Source organism: Rhamphochromis longiceps, linkage group LG8 (assembly GCF_057381845.1).
Source record: "Rhamphochromis longiceps isolate RC_006_pf linkage group LG8, R_longiceps_female_GT1.1, whole genome shotgun sequence".
Lineage (NCBI taxonomy): Eukaryota > Metazoa > Chordata > Actinopteri > Cichliformes > Cichlidae > Rhamphochromis > Rhamphochromis longiceps.
In genome coordinates this window covers 21,224,599-21,240,651 of record NC_140564.1, presented here as the reverse complement: position 1 = coordinate 21,240,651, position 16,053 = coordinate 21,224,599, and the positions used below count along the sequence as shown (strand labels likewise).

Sequence of the window (16,053 nt, the reverse complement as noted above, 5' to 3'; positions counted from 1 at the left end):
ACAAGATTGCATGTGGGCACTATGTGTTTTACTGCAAATTGCTCGAATAGTTTATAGGGAAAAATTAATTTTTCTTAATTTTTTCACTTGATATTGAAATGAACAGACCGTACCCATGTTTAGAAAACAGAATAACTTTTGTAAATGATCTGTAAAAACTAACCACACCTCTAAGCACTATTTGAGGATTGTGCTCACACGGTATTTTTACCTGTTGAGTAAATCTGTCTCTAAATGTAAACTGTAAAGTCTACTTATTTTAAAATTGTATTTAGGGAATCCTGCGTCTTGGCATATCCTGGTAGCTAGTTTTTATTCTTTTAAACTGTTCTCTGCAGCACTGATAAGAGTAATGCCGTGTCATTGGTGCACTGTCTGTTTCGTTTGTGTGAAATCTGTTTGGTATTGAGTAAAGCGAGGAAAAATCAAGCAGTGCCTTCTGTAACTGCGGCTTCTTTAAAGGTTATAAGATTTCCTGTATTCAGTTATCAAATCAGTCCGATCAAAAAAGCAACTGTTAAGCTGCAAAGCAGCAGTTGTGGTATGGTGGTTAGATATCACTGCAGCTTATGAATGGAGCACTTGTCCTTTTTCATCCCTTTAGCCAAAGTTCTGTTTGATTGAAAGTAGCATGGAGCTTTGAAAAGACACGAAACACATTCACCTTGATATGTGTTTGTATCAGTAGTCCTTTTTCTCTCCCGCAAACTCACACTCTAAATGTCTTGCTGGTCCACCCTCTCTGTGTCGGTCCCACATTCCTGCTGAGGCCCACACATTTTGGCAGGGAATAAAGGGCTGTGGTCACTCTAATTGTGAGGCTTTGGACGCTAGTTTTTGGATTTATTCATTGCTGGCCACCATGACGATACCATACACCACACAATTAGTATGTGTACATGTTGTGGTTGACTATATCTGTTAAGGATATATTTCATAGTAACATGGTTCATAAATGTTCTCACTTTATTGCAACTGTGCTAGCAAAAAAACGTGAAATGAATTTTTCTTTATGTCACTTTAGAGAGATCCAAGAGTCCTGATTTATTGAACAATGTTTTGTGATTATTGCTAGCCATAAAATGAATTGTTCATGAACACAACTATGTGCATGAGCACATTGCACAAGTGCTATACCTTAAGAGATGAAGATAAACTGTTTTATTGCCATTGCTTCAGCTGGGTTGATGAGTGTAAAATGAGTCTTCCCACAGTTCATGCTGTTTGTACAACCAGAGTTTCAACAAAGTTAGAAATCCATGCAAAACCGTAATGCAACAATTTGTATATTTCGCAAAACCTTTTTTTCAAATTCACAATAGAACACTGAAAATTTATCAGATCTTATAAATTTATTATTATTTTGTGTTTGATGGGATCAGCATGTCTCAAAAAAGTTGGGATGGGAGCAACAGAAGGCTGGAATAGTAAGTGGTACTAAGAAGAAACAGCTGGGGGAACATTTTACAACTAATTCGGTTAATTGGCAACAGATTGTTAACATAATTGGATATAAAATGATGGGTGTGTTAGAGAGGCACAGTTTCAGAAGTAAAGATGAGCAGAAGTTCATCACAGTTTCAGAATAACGTTCTTTAATATAAAATTGTGAAGACTTTGAACATCTCATCAAGTGCAGTGCATGATATAATCGTACAAACTGGAGAAATCTCTGTGCGCAAAGGTGAAAATCGGTATTGGATGCCTGCGATCTTCAGGCCCTCCGGTGGCACTGCAGTAAAAACAGGCATGATTGTCTCGTGGAAATCACTGCATGGTTTCAGGAACACTTTCAAGAAACTATTGCCTGGGAGCACAGTTCACCATGCCAACAACAAATGCAGGTTAAAGCTCGGTCCCGCAGAGAGGAAGCCACATGTGAGCACGATACCCAGAAGCCACTGGTTCTCTGGGACAAAGCTCATTTAAAAAGGACTGAAGCGAAGTTTAAAACTGTTCTGTTGTCGAAATTTAGAGAGAGACTACATCAGAACTTTTTCAGATTTAGGGTTGTAGTCATTTACTTTACTAATTTAGTTCTTAAAGCTGATGTGATGAAGAAAAGAGACACAGAAGAAAACTCTAAAAACTGCCTTAACTTGGATTTGCTGATGATATGTTTTTCAGTTTTGGTTTGACTCCTTATCCTTTGCTTCTATTTGTTTTAACCTTGCTAGCTGTCCAAACTTGTCTTATCTGAATGTGTTTTAATGGCATAAAAGTTGACAATATTAACTCCTTTTTTTATGTGTCTGTGTTCTCATTGTTTCTCAATCCCAGGGCCTAAAGAGTGGTTAGTTATGTCGCAGATACGCGTCCAGGTTGAGACAGACCCCGCACCCACAGGGACACACGTGGCCTTGTAAGCTGTGGCGGCGACCGTATTATCAAGGAAATTCCTGAGTCCTCCAGGGTCACCTATCTGCTGGCTTCTCTATCTGCTGGTTTGTACAGCTGTACAAGCTTCTGTTTCCACAACACTCATACACAGAGCACGCTCAGCACTGATGTGGCGTCTTAGTCACTCAAGAGGTCAGCAGAAGCTGAAGCTATCATTTCCTACAGCAAAGGCCTGTGCCTATGGTGGAGCATAAAAATGAGGTGTGGGCTTAATGCAACGCATGCTTTAAAATAGAATTGATCTTTGTGATTAAAGATTAATGACGACATAATTGATGCAACATAAATATTATGTAAACAAGCGGGTTATTGTGGCTAAAGCACAAGCTATCTGTCTTGATCTGGGCTTGGTAATACTGTTTATCTAAAGCAGCTGAGTTGGTAAACATGAAAAAGCCATAACTTCAAATAATTTATGACGTGAATTATTTTATGACCCCAGCAAATTTCATTTCCTCTTTCTGCTCTTTCGGTTACTTCGTGACTTACTGAATCACGAATTACATTGGAAGGTTCCAAAGAATCTTAGAGGTTTTACAGGAATTTGTTTGACTTCTATTGCAGATTTTCTCTATAGGATTTCAGGAATTTGTGAGCAGTAGTGGTTGTAATAATTCCTGTAGATGTCTTGTTTTGATTGTTTTGATCTGTGAAGAGTGCAAAATGCAAAGATACAGGAAAAACAGGAATTGTAAACCATCCGAATAGTTGTCCGTCAAATCCACTTATCCTTACAGCTCTAACAGAGGTGTAACCACTTTCAGAAAAAAAAAACTTAAAACCAAACCGAACCAGAAACCAGCTTCAGCATTTCTTCTACATTCTGTCATCATCAGTAAAGTGTTTCTTCTTTTCCAAGCCGCAGGGAGACAAAAGGACAAAGCAGGACACCGCAGGCAGACGTGATGGCCACTGAAGGAACCCAGACACAGGCTGGGCCCGCGGTACTGGCAAAGTCTGCTTCGCCTCTGTCCGCTGGGAGCAGACCCAGCAGAGGAGCCAAACATGCAAATAATGGGCAGGAAGTGTGGCGAGACGCTGACCAAATGTGTCAATCAAAACAGTCGAGCGGCCCTTCTCTCCCCTTGTGTAGGAAGCCATCGTGTGACCGTGGGGAAGGCGCTGTTTTGGACAAAAAATATGAGTGCCCCGATTACAGCTCAGAAGTCATAAGCACTAAAGAGAAACCTTATCCAGAGCTCTCCACTGGCAAGAAACTTGAAGAAATGATTCCAGTACTTAGGAAAGGTTCAGAGGAATCTCTGAGCCAGCTGGATACCACTGGAGACAGCGTGGATGCAGGCACTAACAGAACTGGCAGCACCCACTACTCCTGTACCCATTCTAGCCCTTATACCAATGCGAACACCTACTGTTGCCACAGCTCTAGGTCCAGTCCAAGCCTTGGCTCCAGCCCTGTTCACAGTCCTTGCCTCAGCTGCAGGCCCTCTGGCCCCAAATACAGACACATCCGCCGCGGCAGCCTCCCTGTGTCTATGCTGGCTTTCCACAAGGTAATTAAGCAAATGGTGCTAACCCTGTTTTATAGCATTTTTAAGATAAGCAAAGCAACCCTCACTGTCCCATAAATGTAAAGCTTTACTCCATGTAATAGCTCACTCAAGACACTGCTGTGTTTTGTTCTCTTGTTATATGCTTCTAGACATCGCCCTACCTCTCATCCCAGGGCAGTTCCTCAAGCGAACCGAGCTCTTTGACATCATCTCCATCTAGTTCTCCTCTTCCCGTCCACCGCAAGCGTCACCAAAACGGCCACATCCATCTGCACTGCCTCAAAGATGGGTACTCAAGTTTAGAGAGGCTCAACCGAAGGCCCCGGGTTAACAAATGCTCTTTGGAGAAACTTTTCCTTCGAAGGTCTTCTCTTGAAACCATGTTGTCGACCCCTGTTCACAATGAAAGGTTACCTACAGAAGAGACGAGGGACTGCAGCCAGGATCACAGCAGTGATGAGGGAGAAGTAGAAGCACATTCGGATAATGTGGATAATGATTTTATTCGGAATCGTAAAGAGCGCTCAACTGTCCTGGTGAGGCGGTTCTGCAAGAATAATCAGAAGGCATGTGTTTAAATTGATTAACATCATCATTTTTAATCAATTAATTAATCAGTGTTTTTTAGAAGTAATCTCAACTGCCTCTCTTTTCCATAAGGTGACCAAGTCGGTGTGTACTGGCACCAGAGCGATTGTCAGGACACTGCCGTCGGGACTCATCTCAGAAGATGTCTGGGCCGTGGTTGTTCACTACAGATGTTGGACTCCCAGTAAGGAGGATACATGGCTAACCGTAAAGCGGGGCATGGGAGAAGACTTCAGAAGATGCAAAGAGATGCTGCGCTTTGCTGGACTTAAACTACATCAGGTAAGAGAGTGAATACATGCAGATAATGGAAGAAGGCATTGCTGTTAAAGCTGTTCGAGGACAACAGTGCTCTGTATTTATCCTGTCATGGGTTGTTTATCTTTCACACCCACGCTACTGTTAAAATGCTTCCATTAAGACATAACTGTAGCAGTGCACCCTAAAGGGATTTCAGACACAGCTTTGCTACCAGCCGTTCTTTTAAATAATTGGTCTAAGCCTAGGGTTATTAAGATTGCTTTTTTTTTTTTTTACGCGTTCAGCAAATGTGCTGTTCAGTCTCTAGTAGCAGAGCGTGATATATTGGTGTCCAATATATTGTTGTCACATAGGCAAGCTAATTAACTGGACCATGAAGGCCACCCAAAACCCCGGGCAGCTTTTGCACGTCTGTTCTTGTCTTGTTCTCTGCACTGCTGCCTTTTCGCACCGCTGGGACTGATCAGGTCCTCACTCGCACAGAGCAGAGACCACATGGCAAAGCTCTATCTTATTCAAGCCCTCCACATTTTGCTAAAAGTATAAACCTACATATAAATCTGCAGAAATCTATTCCATCATTGATCCACTGGACCAATGCTGGTGCATCTATGCTTTGTGGGTTTATGTGTGGTTTGCTTTTCAAACTCAGCTACCGTGGGGAATAAAACAAAAAAAACAAATCTTAACACTTAATAGCTGTCGTGGCACAAGAGTGTTTATGATTGATTTTTTTCATCGGAGGAAAAATTGTTCTTGGTTTCTTGGTGTTTTTTTTTTTTCTGTTTGCATTGAAATTGCTGCCTGCAAAATATGAAAGATGAAAGATTTTTTTCAAGGAATATGTAAATAGACTAACAGAGACATACTCTAAAACACACGGCAAAGCGCGCACACACTGGCTCTTTTGTTCGGGGTAGGCCCCTACTGCGGAAAAATGATTTATTCTCTGTTGGTTCTGCTCCCCTTATTACTGACAGACTGAATGACTGAGCCTTGTGTGTGTGTGTGTGTGTGTGTGTGCGCGCGCGCACCTGAGTGAGTTTAAATGGACTGAGCAGGATTGGCATCTGCGTTAAAGTTACAGGCATGGAAATTGGAGAGAGGGCGAGCGAGCAAGACGTGGTGAGACAGTTAGAAAGTGGTGGAAGATGAAGGAAAGGAGACTGAGCCCAACAGAGAGAGAGAAAGCGAAAGAGCGATCCAGGACACACTACTGTTTTTTTGTTTTTGTTTTTAAAAAAAATCAAGTTTCCAAGCAAGAGAGTGTTTTACACACATAAAAACCTCTCGCAGGAGCTGTTCAACTTTAGCAACCTTTGCAGGGAAAACGGCGAAAACTAGCTGGCAGTAGTTTCAGTAGATAAATAAGCCATGCTTTCCAGCCTTAGAGGTGCACATATTTTGTAGGGACTGAGAATCAGCAGCATTACACATGCTTTCCTGTTGTTTTTTGTTATCTTATTCCTCCTTTTCCTGTAAAAACTTGAAACACATGGAGACTGAACGATACAGTGCAACCACTAAATTGCACAAGACTGAATGGCCAGAATTTCAGCAGTGTCACTTCAGATATTATGATTCCTAGTTAAGTGGAAAAGAAAGGTTTTAGGGGCTGGGGTTTAGTTTGCATCTAATGAATGTGATAACCAGAACTCTCGCCACCATTTAGATCGCTTAATTCAAATCAGATCCTGAAGCTGCAGGCGTGCCCGTGCAGGAACATGAGTGTGTATCTGCATGTGACTTTGATTTTAAATTTTTTTTTTTAATGTGTTACATTTTTACGATAGAATTTTGAAATGTGCATTGTTATACGTGTGCGCCTAATTTTGATTTTTTTTCCTTCCTTTTTTTCCCTCAACAGAGCCAAATACTGTCTAAAGTTTCTCACGTGTGGCGGGCACTTATGCACTGATGCCATTAAAACACACATAGTTCCACTCATGTGCGTGCTGCAGCGTGGTTTCTGACTTTTGCCAAAGAGTTTTTATGAATCCTTTGTGGTTGCAGAATTATGGCTTAGGTAGTCTACGGAGAGCTGCTTTAATAATGAGCCTATTGAAAACTGGGGAGCTGCCAGCAGTTCCCTTGTCAAAACACCAGCTGAGTTCCTCCAGTGAAGGGTCAAGAGAGAAACTCTGACAACACCAAGCACCGAGGAATAAGTTGTCATCAAGATCATAAAAGAATTAGAGAAGGAACGCATCCATTTACCAAATTATACAGCGAGACATAGATGCAAGGATCCCCAAATCATGAATTTTCTGCTTACTTACTGGCTGATACACAGCAGATAGTCACAACAGGCTTTTTATTATACAACAGTGTGTTTCTTTCAGGTAGCCGGTCATAATGTTACGGGCATTTTAAGTGATTGCATAATTTTTAACAAGATTCGCACAAATTTGTTGACGCAAACCCTCAAACATTTACGGTCCGCTATGGTGCCAAGCCCCCGTGCACACAAACACACCTCTAAGCAAATCAGACTTTATAGCGCGTGGGCCTCCTGCATGTGGTGTTCCTCCTGACTCTGCAGTAATCATGTTGAGGAGTTTTCTGGAGGTATCCTGTGGGTTCGTGTGTTTATTGCCTCAGCTAATCAAGCAAGCCAAAGAACACAGGATTATGTGAAGGAGGGACAGGAGCAGGGCAGCGAAAGAGAGTAAAGGAGAGTTGGGTTGAAGAGAAAGAGAAGGAGAAGATGAAACTTTAACAGTGGAAAAAGAGGAAAATTTACTATGGAAGAAAAGTGAGAAACCTCATGGTGGTGGTGGGAAGAGGAAGTCAAAACAGCTATTAACCCAAGACAAAGCTGTGAACCTGAATGTTTTTATGTGCTGTAATTAATGAGCCTAAGCAAACTATGCATTGTCATGACTATAAACTGTGGCCTAAACTACTTGCAGTACAAGCTGTACATATATGTTATAAAATATTTAAGATCTTAAACTATTATTTCTCTGCTCAGAGTTTGCTTTTCTGACATCTGCATTTGTGCACTTGCCTAAATACAGCCCTCAAAACCAAACGGAGCTCTTTAGGATCATACTGCAGCTACTATGTCTAGTGGTTTTGCACCTTTATTTTTCAAAAAAGGTTCCTCCGCATCCCAATTTCTTTATAAAATGCAAAAATCCTTATCAGAGTTTAACTATAATTGGCAATCTTCCTGTTGAACTGTGTTCATGCTCTCCGTGATTCAGTCTTTGGAAATGAAATTGCCAAAAGTATCAGGGAAGTGTAACATAAGGGGAAGGGGAGTGTCTCAGTATGTTATGCGAGTGAAAGCACTCATACACGTACCTGGCATGAGGATCAAATGGTCTCTGAAGGAAACATTTTATGTTTGCCTTTGTGGAGTCTACCAATTAGAGCCCTGCTGAGTCCCTTTATTAAATTGCAATGATGTCAGGAAAAGTGGTAAGTGACCATTAAAAACCTTTAACATGAGCTGTATGGGCTAAGTGGTTATAGGGCTGGGAGATGGATGCTTATAAATATATCTTCTACCCATTACTGAGGATGCAAGTAGTTTTTAGGAGCATGAATACATTGTTCTCTCTGGGGATGTTCTGTGCTTTCCTATTTCCTCAGTGTGTCTTGTCATAAGTAGATCTACAGCCAATATGTTTCCATTTCCAGGAATATCTGTGGTGGGAAAATAGATTTTAAATGCCTTGTGCTGTCTATCAAAAACTGCTGTCACTGATCCTTGCTGAACAAGGCATCTTTAAATTCAGTACCATGGATCAGCTGCTAACAGGAGGCTGTCATTAAAATGTAATCAGCTCACTTATGTAATCATGATAATGTGATGTGTTGTTAGTCACGTTCCCTTTTTATGCTGCATCTCTAAAAAGTAATATTTTTTTTCCATGATTTTGGTTTGGAGAACAACCTTTAACACTATAGTGTGTGCTCAACATCTCTCCCAACATCAGCTGGATTAAAGTCCACCCCTTGACCCCCTTCTAGCTGCAACCCCATGTGGATAAGCAGTTTAATAGAAAAACATGTAACTCTATGAGAATATCAATGAGCCTCACTTTATGGTTTGCTGAAGAACAAGTCAGGGCTGTAAATCATAGGTGCAACATTATACAGAAGTCCATAATGTGCTCAAAGACTTCTTCAAAGTGAATTAAGTAGTTTCACCTCACTGTTAGCAGCACACACACTGGAGTCTTACATGTGGTGACAGAATTTTGTCAAGGAAGCAGATTATTTTCAGGTGTTTACTGTTGACGCAGCCAACAGAAGGCTTTGAAATGCTCTAGCCTATGAAAATAACTAATGTTTAGAGCATTTTAAGCATTGGCTATTTACAGCAGATTAAAGTTTAGATTTCAAACTTTCTTTTTCATGGTTATTTCCTTTTCTTTGGATCCCACATTATTACCTGGGGTCAGTCATCCAAAGCGACAGACAGTGCACAAGAGCGATAATGAAGAGAGAGCAGGCAGGGTGGAATGGGTGGAGAAGAGTGTCCGGGGTGATTTGTGACATAAGGATAGTGGCAAGAGTGAAAGGGAAGGCTGAGACCTGCTATGATGTATGATTTGAACACAGTGGCTCTGACAAAAAGACAGAAGGCCGAGCTGTAGATGCCGAAATCTTCATTGGGAGTGACCAGGGTTAAAAATTAGTATTTCAGAGAGACAGTTCAGGTTTAGTGCAAAGTTAGAGAGGCAAGGGTGACGGTTTGGACGTGTGCAGAGGGGTAGCGAATATATTGCACAAAAGATGTTGAAGATAGAGCTGCCACACAGACCACAGAGAAGATTCATGGATATGCAGTGAAGGAGGAACTGGAGAGGGTTGGTGTGACTGAGGAGGATGTTAGAGAGAGTGGGGGAGATGGAGACAGATAATCTGCTGTAGCAATCTCTTAAGGGAGCAGCTGAAAGAAAAGGAAGAATTGATTTTTAGAAACTATTACTCTTCAAACATCTTGAGTGTCTCAACAAGTGAACTGACTCATAGATCTGCTCTTTAACTCCTTCATTTTTCTGCTTTTAACATATATCTATATTTTTTTTTTGTTAAATCGGGTGCTAAAAATACAAAATATCTGGCTACTAGGGCCACATACAGCCCACTTTGATCTTAAATAGATCAGACGAGTGAAACTGCACTTTCAGTCAATTTTAAGAGATTTAACTACACATTTAATCCCCGAAATATCTTAATATAGGATGAAGTAGTGCAATTTCAACAGCATGTCTCAGTTTTTCTATATACCAAATGTAAAATTACGATCAAGTTCTGGTAGCTCACTGCCCACACTGTCCCATATTTATAAAAAAATAAAATTTTAACTGAATTTTTTCACAGTATACAGTAGAAAATGGGAACCTTTCTGTCATTAAGTTGTTTATCTATTGCTTAATTACTCTGGTTTGGTACACTCAAAAAAATGAAACGTTGACTTTAATTAAAATTATTTTGTCAACAGGTTCCACGAAATTGAATTATGTTAGTTTAAAGCAAAAATCTTTAGTTCATCTAATTTAAAAAAACTACTTAAGATTAACAAGACATATTTAAGACTAACTAAATCAAGTTATGTTGTATGAACATAGATGATATATTTTCAGGTTAGATAGTTTAGATTAGTTTCTTCAACACATTTCTTATTTGTGGCAGTAAAATGTTAAATTTAAGTTAGATTAATTCAAATATTATATTTTCAGCCACCTTGTGCTTTATTAATTAGTTTTACATAAATCTATTTTGTCAACAGGTTCCACACAAATGAATTAAGTACATCCAACTTATTTTTTAAAATTTATTTTATTGCCAACACATTCAGTGAGCATTTGTGTAAACCCAGTCCAAAATAAAACACAACAGCTCATTAGGGTTAGTAATTAACAGTATGTAGACAGATGCAACATCAAGACTTTAAATTAAATGTCTGTATCTACCAGAAATAGAAGAGAAAAAAAACGCATTGAAGATCACATAACACATTGATAAGATGACACTTGAGTTATGCACATGTGATGCTAGTAAGGTCTGTGAGTGTTTTTTTCTTTTAGTGTCTAAAATGGATAGCAAAGTTGCTATTTGCAATGATTGCTTAGGGTCAGTCCAGTAACACAATGCCAATGAAGTGCTTTCCTTTAACAATGCAAAGTGAAGTGTCCACCTCAACAGCCACAATTTAAAAAAAAAAATGTAACAACAACAACAACAACAACAACAACAATAATAATAATAATAATAATAATAATAATAATAATAATAATAATAAATAGTCCACTGATATTAGCAATCAAAGAAAATTACATCACCATCCCAAATAAAACTTTAACAAAACATGCCAACATTATGGTCTAACAATAAAACAGCTTGTCAGCGTTCAGTTTTTTTGCAACAGCACAGCAGTAACCATTTAACACTCGCCACTGTCAACATTTATTTTACCAGTGTTTGGGCAAAAAACTTCAGATGTAAACATTTTAACATGGAAACAATTGTTCGTCTTTAAAAGTCCACAAAATATACATTCATCCTGCATTCCCAACTTGGATGATCTGATATCCTCGTGTTGGTGTTGTTCCCAGACCATCATGAAAATGTTGTTCCAGGTTCAACATTGCAAGTGACCAATCACATTGTTGTGACGTTATTCTATTCCAAGCCATTCGTGCATTTATGAAATTCCAATGTTGCAAGGACAATATCAATTCTGCTTACTGTTTATTAAAGGGTTACGGTTAGGGTTAGGGTCAGTTGATCGGCGGACAGAGGCGGTTTCACGCAGCTTAAGTACAGTTTTTTGTTTTACGCCGGTTTTTCCCGAAGTCGCAAAAGTATGACGTCACAACATTCTGATTGGTCACTTGCAATGTTGATCCTGGAACAACATTTAGTATGATGATCTGGGAACAACACCAACACGAGGATATCAGATCAACCTCCTAACTTACCCTTATTTTTAGTATGTATTGCAATTACCTTTACAATGCACACAATGTAACACAAACTGAATATGAATATATTTCCACCTCATAACAATATGCCTTGAACGCTAATATACACACCACCCTTCAACATTTCTGGTGCAGTATCATCTCTCAATTAAATCCTTTAAATCTCAATGCTTTTGATTGTCTCTTAGCTTTCAGTCTTGAGGTTAACTGAGATTCAGTGCATATATCCCACCCATTAAGAGTGCACATGCAGAGGCCAGGTCTTCCAGGTCATGCAGGACACACTAGATGGTTATACCCACATCGGCTGGAGGAGTGCTGGCATCAGCTCTTTCGATGGTAAAGATAGCAAGGGTAATTTGTTCCAGCTCCCTCTGAACAGCTGTAGCTTAGACACAAAAACATAGAAAAATGGCATCCAGTTTTAAAAAAAGAAAGAAAAAGGGCCAAAGCTACCCTTTAATGACGTAAACACAATATTAGGAACATGCACCCCAGTGCGCCACTATTTCAGACTACAGATTCAACGATAAATATAAATAGTTTGGGTATACAAGAAGATTTCCCAAAACATTTAAACAGGTTCCATGCAAATTACAACAACAACAACATTACAACATGCAACAACATTAGTTATTCAAAATTTGGTTTAATACAGATAAAAAACTAAACTAAAATTACCAACCAATTATTCTTTGAAGAGGATGCTTGGGTCTTCATTCAGGTAAAAAGGTAGTGCCCTGAGGACACACTCCCTCCCCTTTTCAATGGTTTCCTTCTGTAGAGAGTGGCAGAGATACAGGAAGAGAAAACAGATATACTTTAGGATGACAGAAACTCACATTATACGCAAAATGAATGACATATCCACTGCACAGATAGACATGTACACAAGACCAACTAATCATCACATGGACATGAATAGTTAACCTGTTGGGCAGGGTTTCCACCACATTATATATGTCCATAATGGAGGTAAAGACAAACTAATACATCATCTTTTTTGCATTCAAAACATAACATAAAAACATTCACTTCTGGTTTAACCTAAATCAAGGGATCAGATTTTACATATGTTTAGGTAATTTAAATTTTCCAACGTTTTGAGTACCAAACTTTGTCTTGCTTAATATAAATGTAAGTGCACTGTGCAGCTACCATACACTAGCTGTTTAAATTTGAAAATGATCTTATTAGCCATAATATTTTGCTACCAACAGAATAACGCACCTGTGTGGCTGGGGCCAAAGTTTGTCTAATTTTCTTCCCTGCAACGCCTCCTTTTTTTCTTGAAGACTTTTATGAGCTGGTCAGTGTATTGGTCAAGTTGTGTAAAAAGCCTTGGAACATGTGCAGCAGTAGTAATCCTCACATATTCTGCTTCCACCTGAAAATATGTCAACAAACACAACATACTGTACTGTAAATATACATACTATATGTACACATATACAAACTAAAACTAATGTAGTAAGACCTCATTAAAGCTATAATTTTAACACAAACATTTACACAAAATGCTAATGGAGCCATTACAGCTTTTATTGTTATTTATCAAGTTCCAAAAAATATTGATCACAGCTGATCTGAAAAGAATTTCATGCCTCAGGCCCTTGAACTGCAACCATGGTTCAGATGTGGAGAAGAAATAACAGGGGCATGGGATGGGTCACAAAAGAAAACTTAACTTATAAAACAGTTTTGTTTTTAAAAGTATAACAGTTCACATACCACATACAAGCTCAGCAATACCACATACACCACATCAGTATAGGAGGGAGCAGGTAAAGGCAGGATCTGAGATTTATAAAGAAAAAAAAAATTAATTCCTTAATTTCAAGAAGCAAATTATTGTTTGAATTACAACTAAATAAAATACTACTCAGAAGAAAAGCAAGAGATTGACACTGCCATGTGCTAACTTTCTATAGAAGCAATTATCACCAGGTCTGTCGACCTCCATTGTCTGTCCACTCATATGTCTTGAATAATTTTATTAAAAAAAGTAAGTGTGTACTTTCACAAACTGTAATTTATAACTACATTGATATGTATAACTCCGCTAGGAAACATGCTGTATTTACAGACCATTTTTACATAATACAGATTACTGATAGAGCAGAACAATGGTGTCACAGTGGCTTTCGCCCTTGACTTTTTGGATTTTAAATGTCACTTTATGCTATCCTTGCTATCCTATTCGATATTTCCGACTCTCGGATTACAGAAAAGGAATCCCAAGAAAGCAAATGGAAAAATAACCCCTTGAAAGAATAACCCCATGAACCCCTGTAGCTAATCCCTTAATAAAACAAAAAACAATAAAAATGTTTCTTACACAGTCCACAAAATAAGCATGTCCAGGACCCAGTAAAACTAATGTAAAACAAGCACACGCAAACGATATAACATGTCTTGTAAGACAAACGCAAAATATAACCATGCTGGACATATAGATACTACACAACATAGTCAAAGAAAAAAGTGGTCTTACCTCTCAAAGAAACAGCAGCTTGGCGCCAAAACAGCCTTTTTCAGTTAAATTTGAAGTCTTGTGCATGAGCAGGCACAAGCCGTGAAACCTTCTTGTTCTGCGCGGTTTCATTACAACTGTTTTTGCATTACTGCCACCTTGTGGATATACAAGGTATATCGATCCTAATTGACTTAACTTAAATGTTATGCGATCAAGTAACACATTAGTATTATGTACGTTGAATAATAGACACAATTACGTAGACTTGATTAGAAAAACATATGTTAACTTAACAAAAACATATATTTTAAGTAAAATGAAAATAAATAATTAATATACACTGAACAATCCACCTCATTCATTTTTTTGAGTGTATGGATGTCTGTGAGTGAGGTCTTTATCAGCAGGAAAAGCTGAAAAACCTATAAAAATAAAGTTAAAAGTCCAAAAATGTATCCCCTCCTTCATATTTTCCAAAACTGTCCAGTGGACCAGATTGGAGTCTTTGCCAGGCCAATTCTGGCCCCCAGGCCTTATGTTTGACACCCCTTCTCTAATAAATATTTGGCAGAGAATTCACTTCCAATAAACCGTAGGAATAATAATTTGCTTTTGTTTTTTCAATACTTGGTTTGGCCTTGACATTTTTTGGGCTGTAAAGTTAAAACACAGTAAAAATACACAAACGCACAGCAGCTCACAATTGTTCAGACTCAAACATATAAAATACTTAGATTTTAAAACACACAAGGTGTCACATCCATCCTGGCTCCTTGTACTGTGTGCGCATTGTTGTAGCTGTTGCAGTTGCTAAGAAAGCTCAGTTTAAAAGGCGGTCTACCAAAATCGGTTGCAGTCAAGTTTGATTCACAAAAACAACAATCCTTGAACACGCATGTCATTTCCTGCGTGGGTCGATTAATAGAGCGACCTCAGCTCTCATTACACCATTTTCCCTGTTTTTCTCTCCTTTTGTCATTGGTGGTAATAAGAACTATACACACACGCTTCAGTTTCATTCAATTTACATTCAGTTTGAAAAGAAAATATGAACCTGAAGATAGCCCTCAGTACTCCCCAGACTGAAGAAGTTAATGTGTAACATGTTTATGCTAAAAGTTTAATCTCAGTCTGTGCAGTTAGTTTTTTTGCATTCTACCTAACTTTTTTTTTTTTTTTTTGTATAAAAAAATGAACCTTGTCTCAAAGCAAGTCTGAGTGCTCCGTATATGAGTGAACATTTTTTTCCTTTTCATTACATCTCTGGAACAAATTTGATAACCATCCTCAAGGCTGTGGCTAATGTCAGGCTGACTTGCAGTGCTAAATTACAGCTGATTATTTCTGGTGTGCAAATATAACTGCGCTGACCCGTGCAATAAGAGTGCAGCCTTTGGCATATGGCAGCTCCTGTTAAACTTCTTCATGTTTGCTCTGTTGAGTGCCGTGTTCCCTTTAAACCTTTACTAGTTAAATATCCATGTGAAAGATGGCTTATGTGAGAGCTCGGATAATTACTTCTGTATATGTCTCTACATCTTGGTTACCAATTAGTGCTCGCTTAAAACGTCCAGAAAATATCCGGTTTTAGACCTCTGTTTAATGACAGATGTTGACATAAGCTCAGCTTGCGTTGATTTTTTTTTTTTTCTCCGATAATTGTTTCTGTAAATAGACTGGTTCATTTTATCCTTAGGGTCAGAGACCTGGTATTGTTTTCTTTCATTCTATGCATATTTGCACAGAATGGTACATTTATAATAGAAAAAAACAAAAAAAAAGTGCTGTATATGTGAAAAACTTTCACTTTGCAAGGATCATTTTGAATGGATGTCAGAATCTCTGGCTTGCAGTGTGAGATGGTGATACC

At 38.7% G+C, this 16,053-nt stretch overlaps 1 protein-coding gene and 1 long non-coding RNA gene across 7 annotated transcripts in view; one reads left to right on the top strand and one right to left on the bottom strand.

Annotated features, from left to right (window-relative positions):
- The window catches only part of plce1 (phospholipase C, epsilon 1), an 84,136-nt gene that overhangs the window by 9,914 nt on the left and 58,169 nt on the right, over positions 1-16,053 (top strand). For all 5 annotated transcript variants that reach the window (XM_085416438.1, XM_085416437.1, XM_085416439.1 and 2 more), the window contains 4 exons: positions 2,281-2,601; positions 3,260-3,914; positions 4,064-4,480; positions 4,575-4,784. In XM_085416438.1, coding sequence (XP_085272564.1) covers positions 2,597-2,601; positions 3,260-3,914; positions 4,064-4,480; positions 4,575-4,784 — 1,287 coding nt within the window. In that variant the 5' untranslated portion in view covers positions 2,281-2,596. The remainder of the gene's footprint in view (positions 1-2,280; positions 2,602-3,259; positions 3,915-4,063; positions 4,481-4,574; positions 4,785-16,053) is intronic.
- LOC146663596 (uncharacterized) lies at positions 10,544-14,549 on the bottom strand. Of its 2 annotated transcripts, none has more exons than XR_014913050.1 (5): positions 14,202-14,549; positions 13,439-13,504; positions 12,938-13,094; positions 12,393-12,485; positions 10,544-12,095 (listed from the first exon to the last, which is right to left on the bottom strand). It is a non-coding gene; the product is annotated as an uncharacterized LOC146663596 (long non-coding RNA). The 2 variants fall into 2 exon arrangements; XR_014913051.1 differs by lacking the exon at positions 14,202-14,549 and adding an exon at positions 14,046-14,188.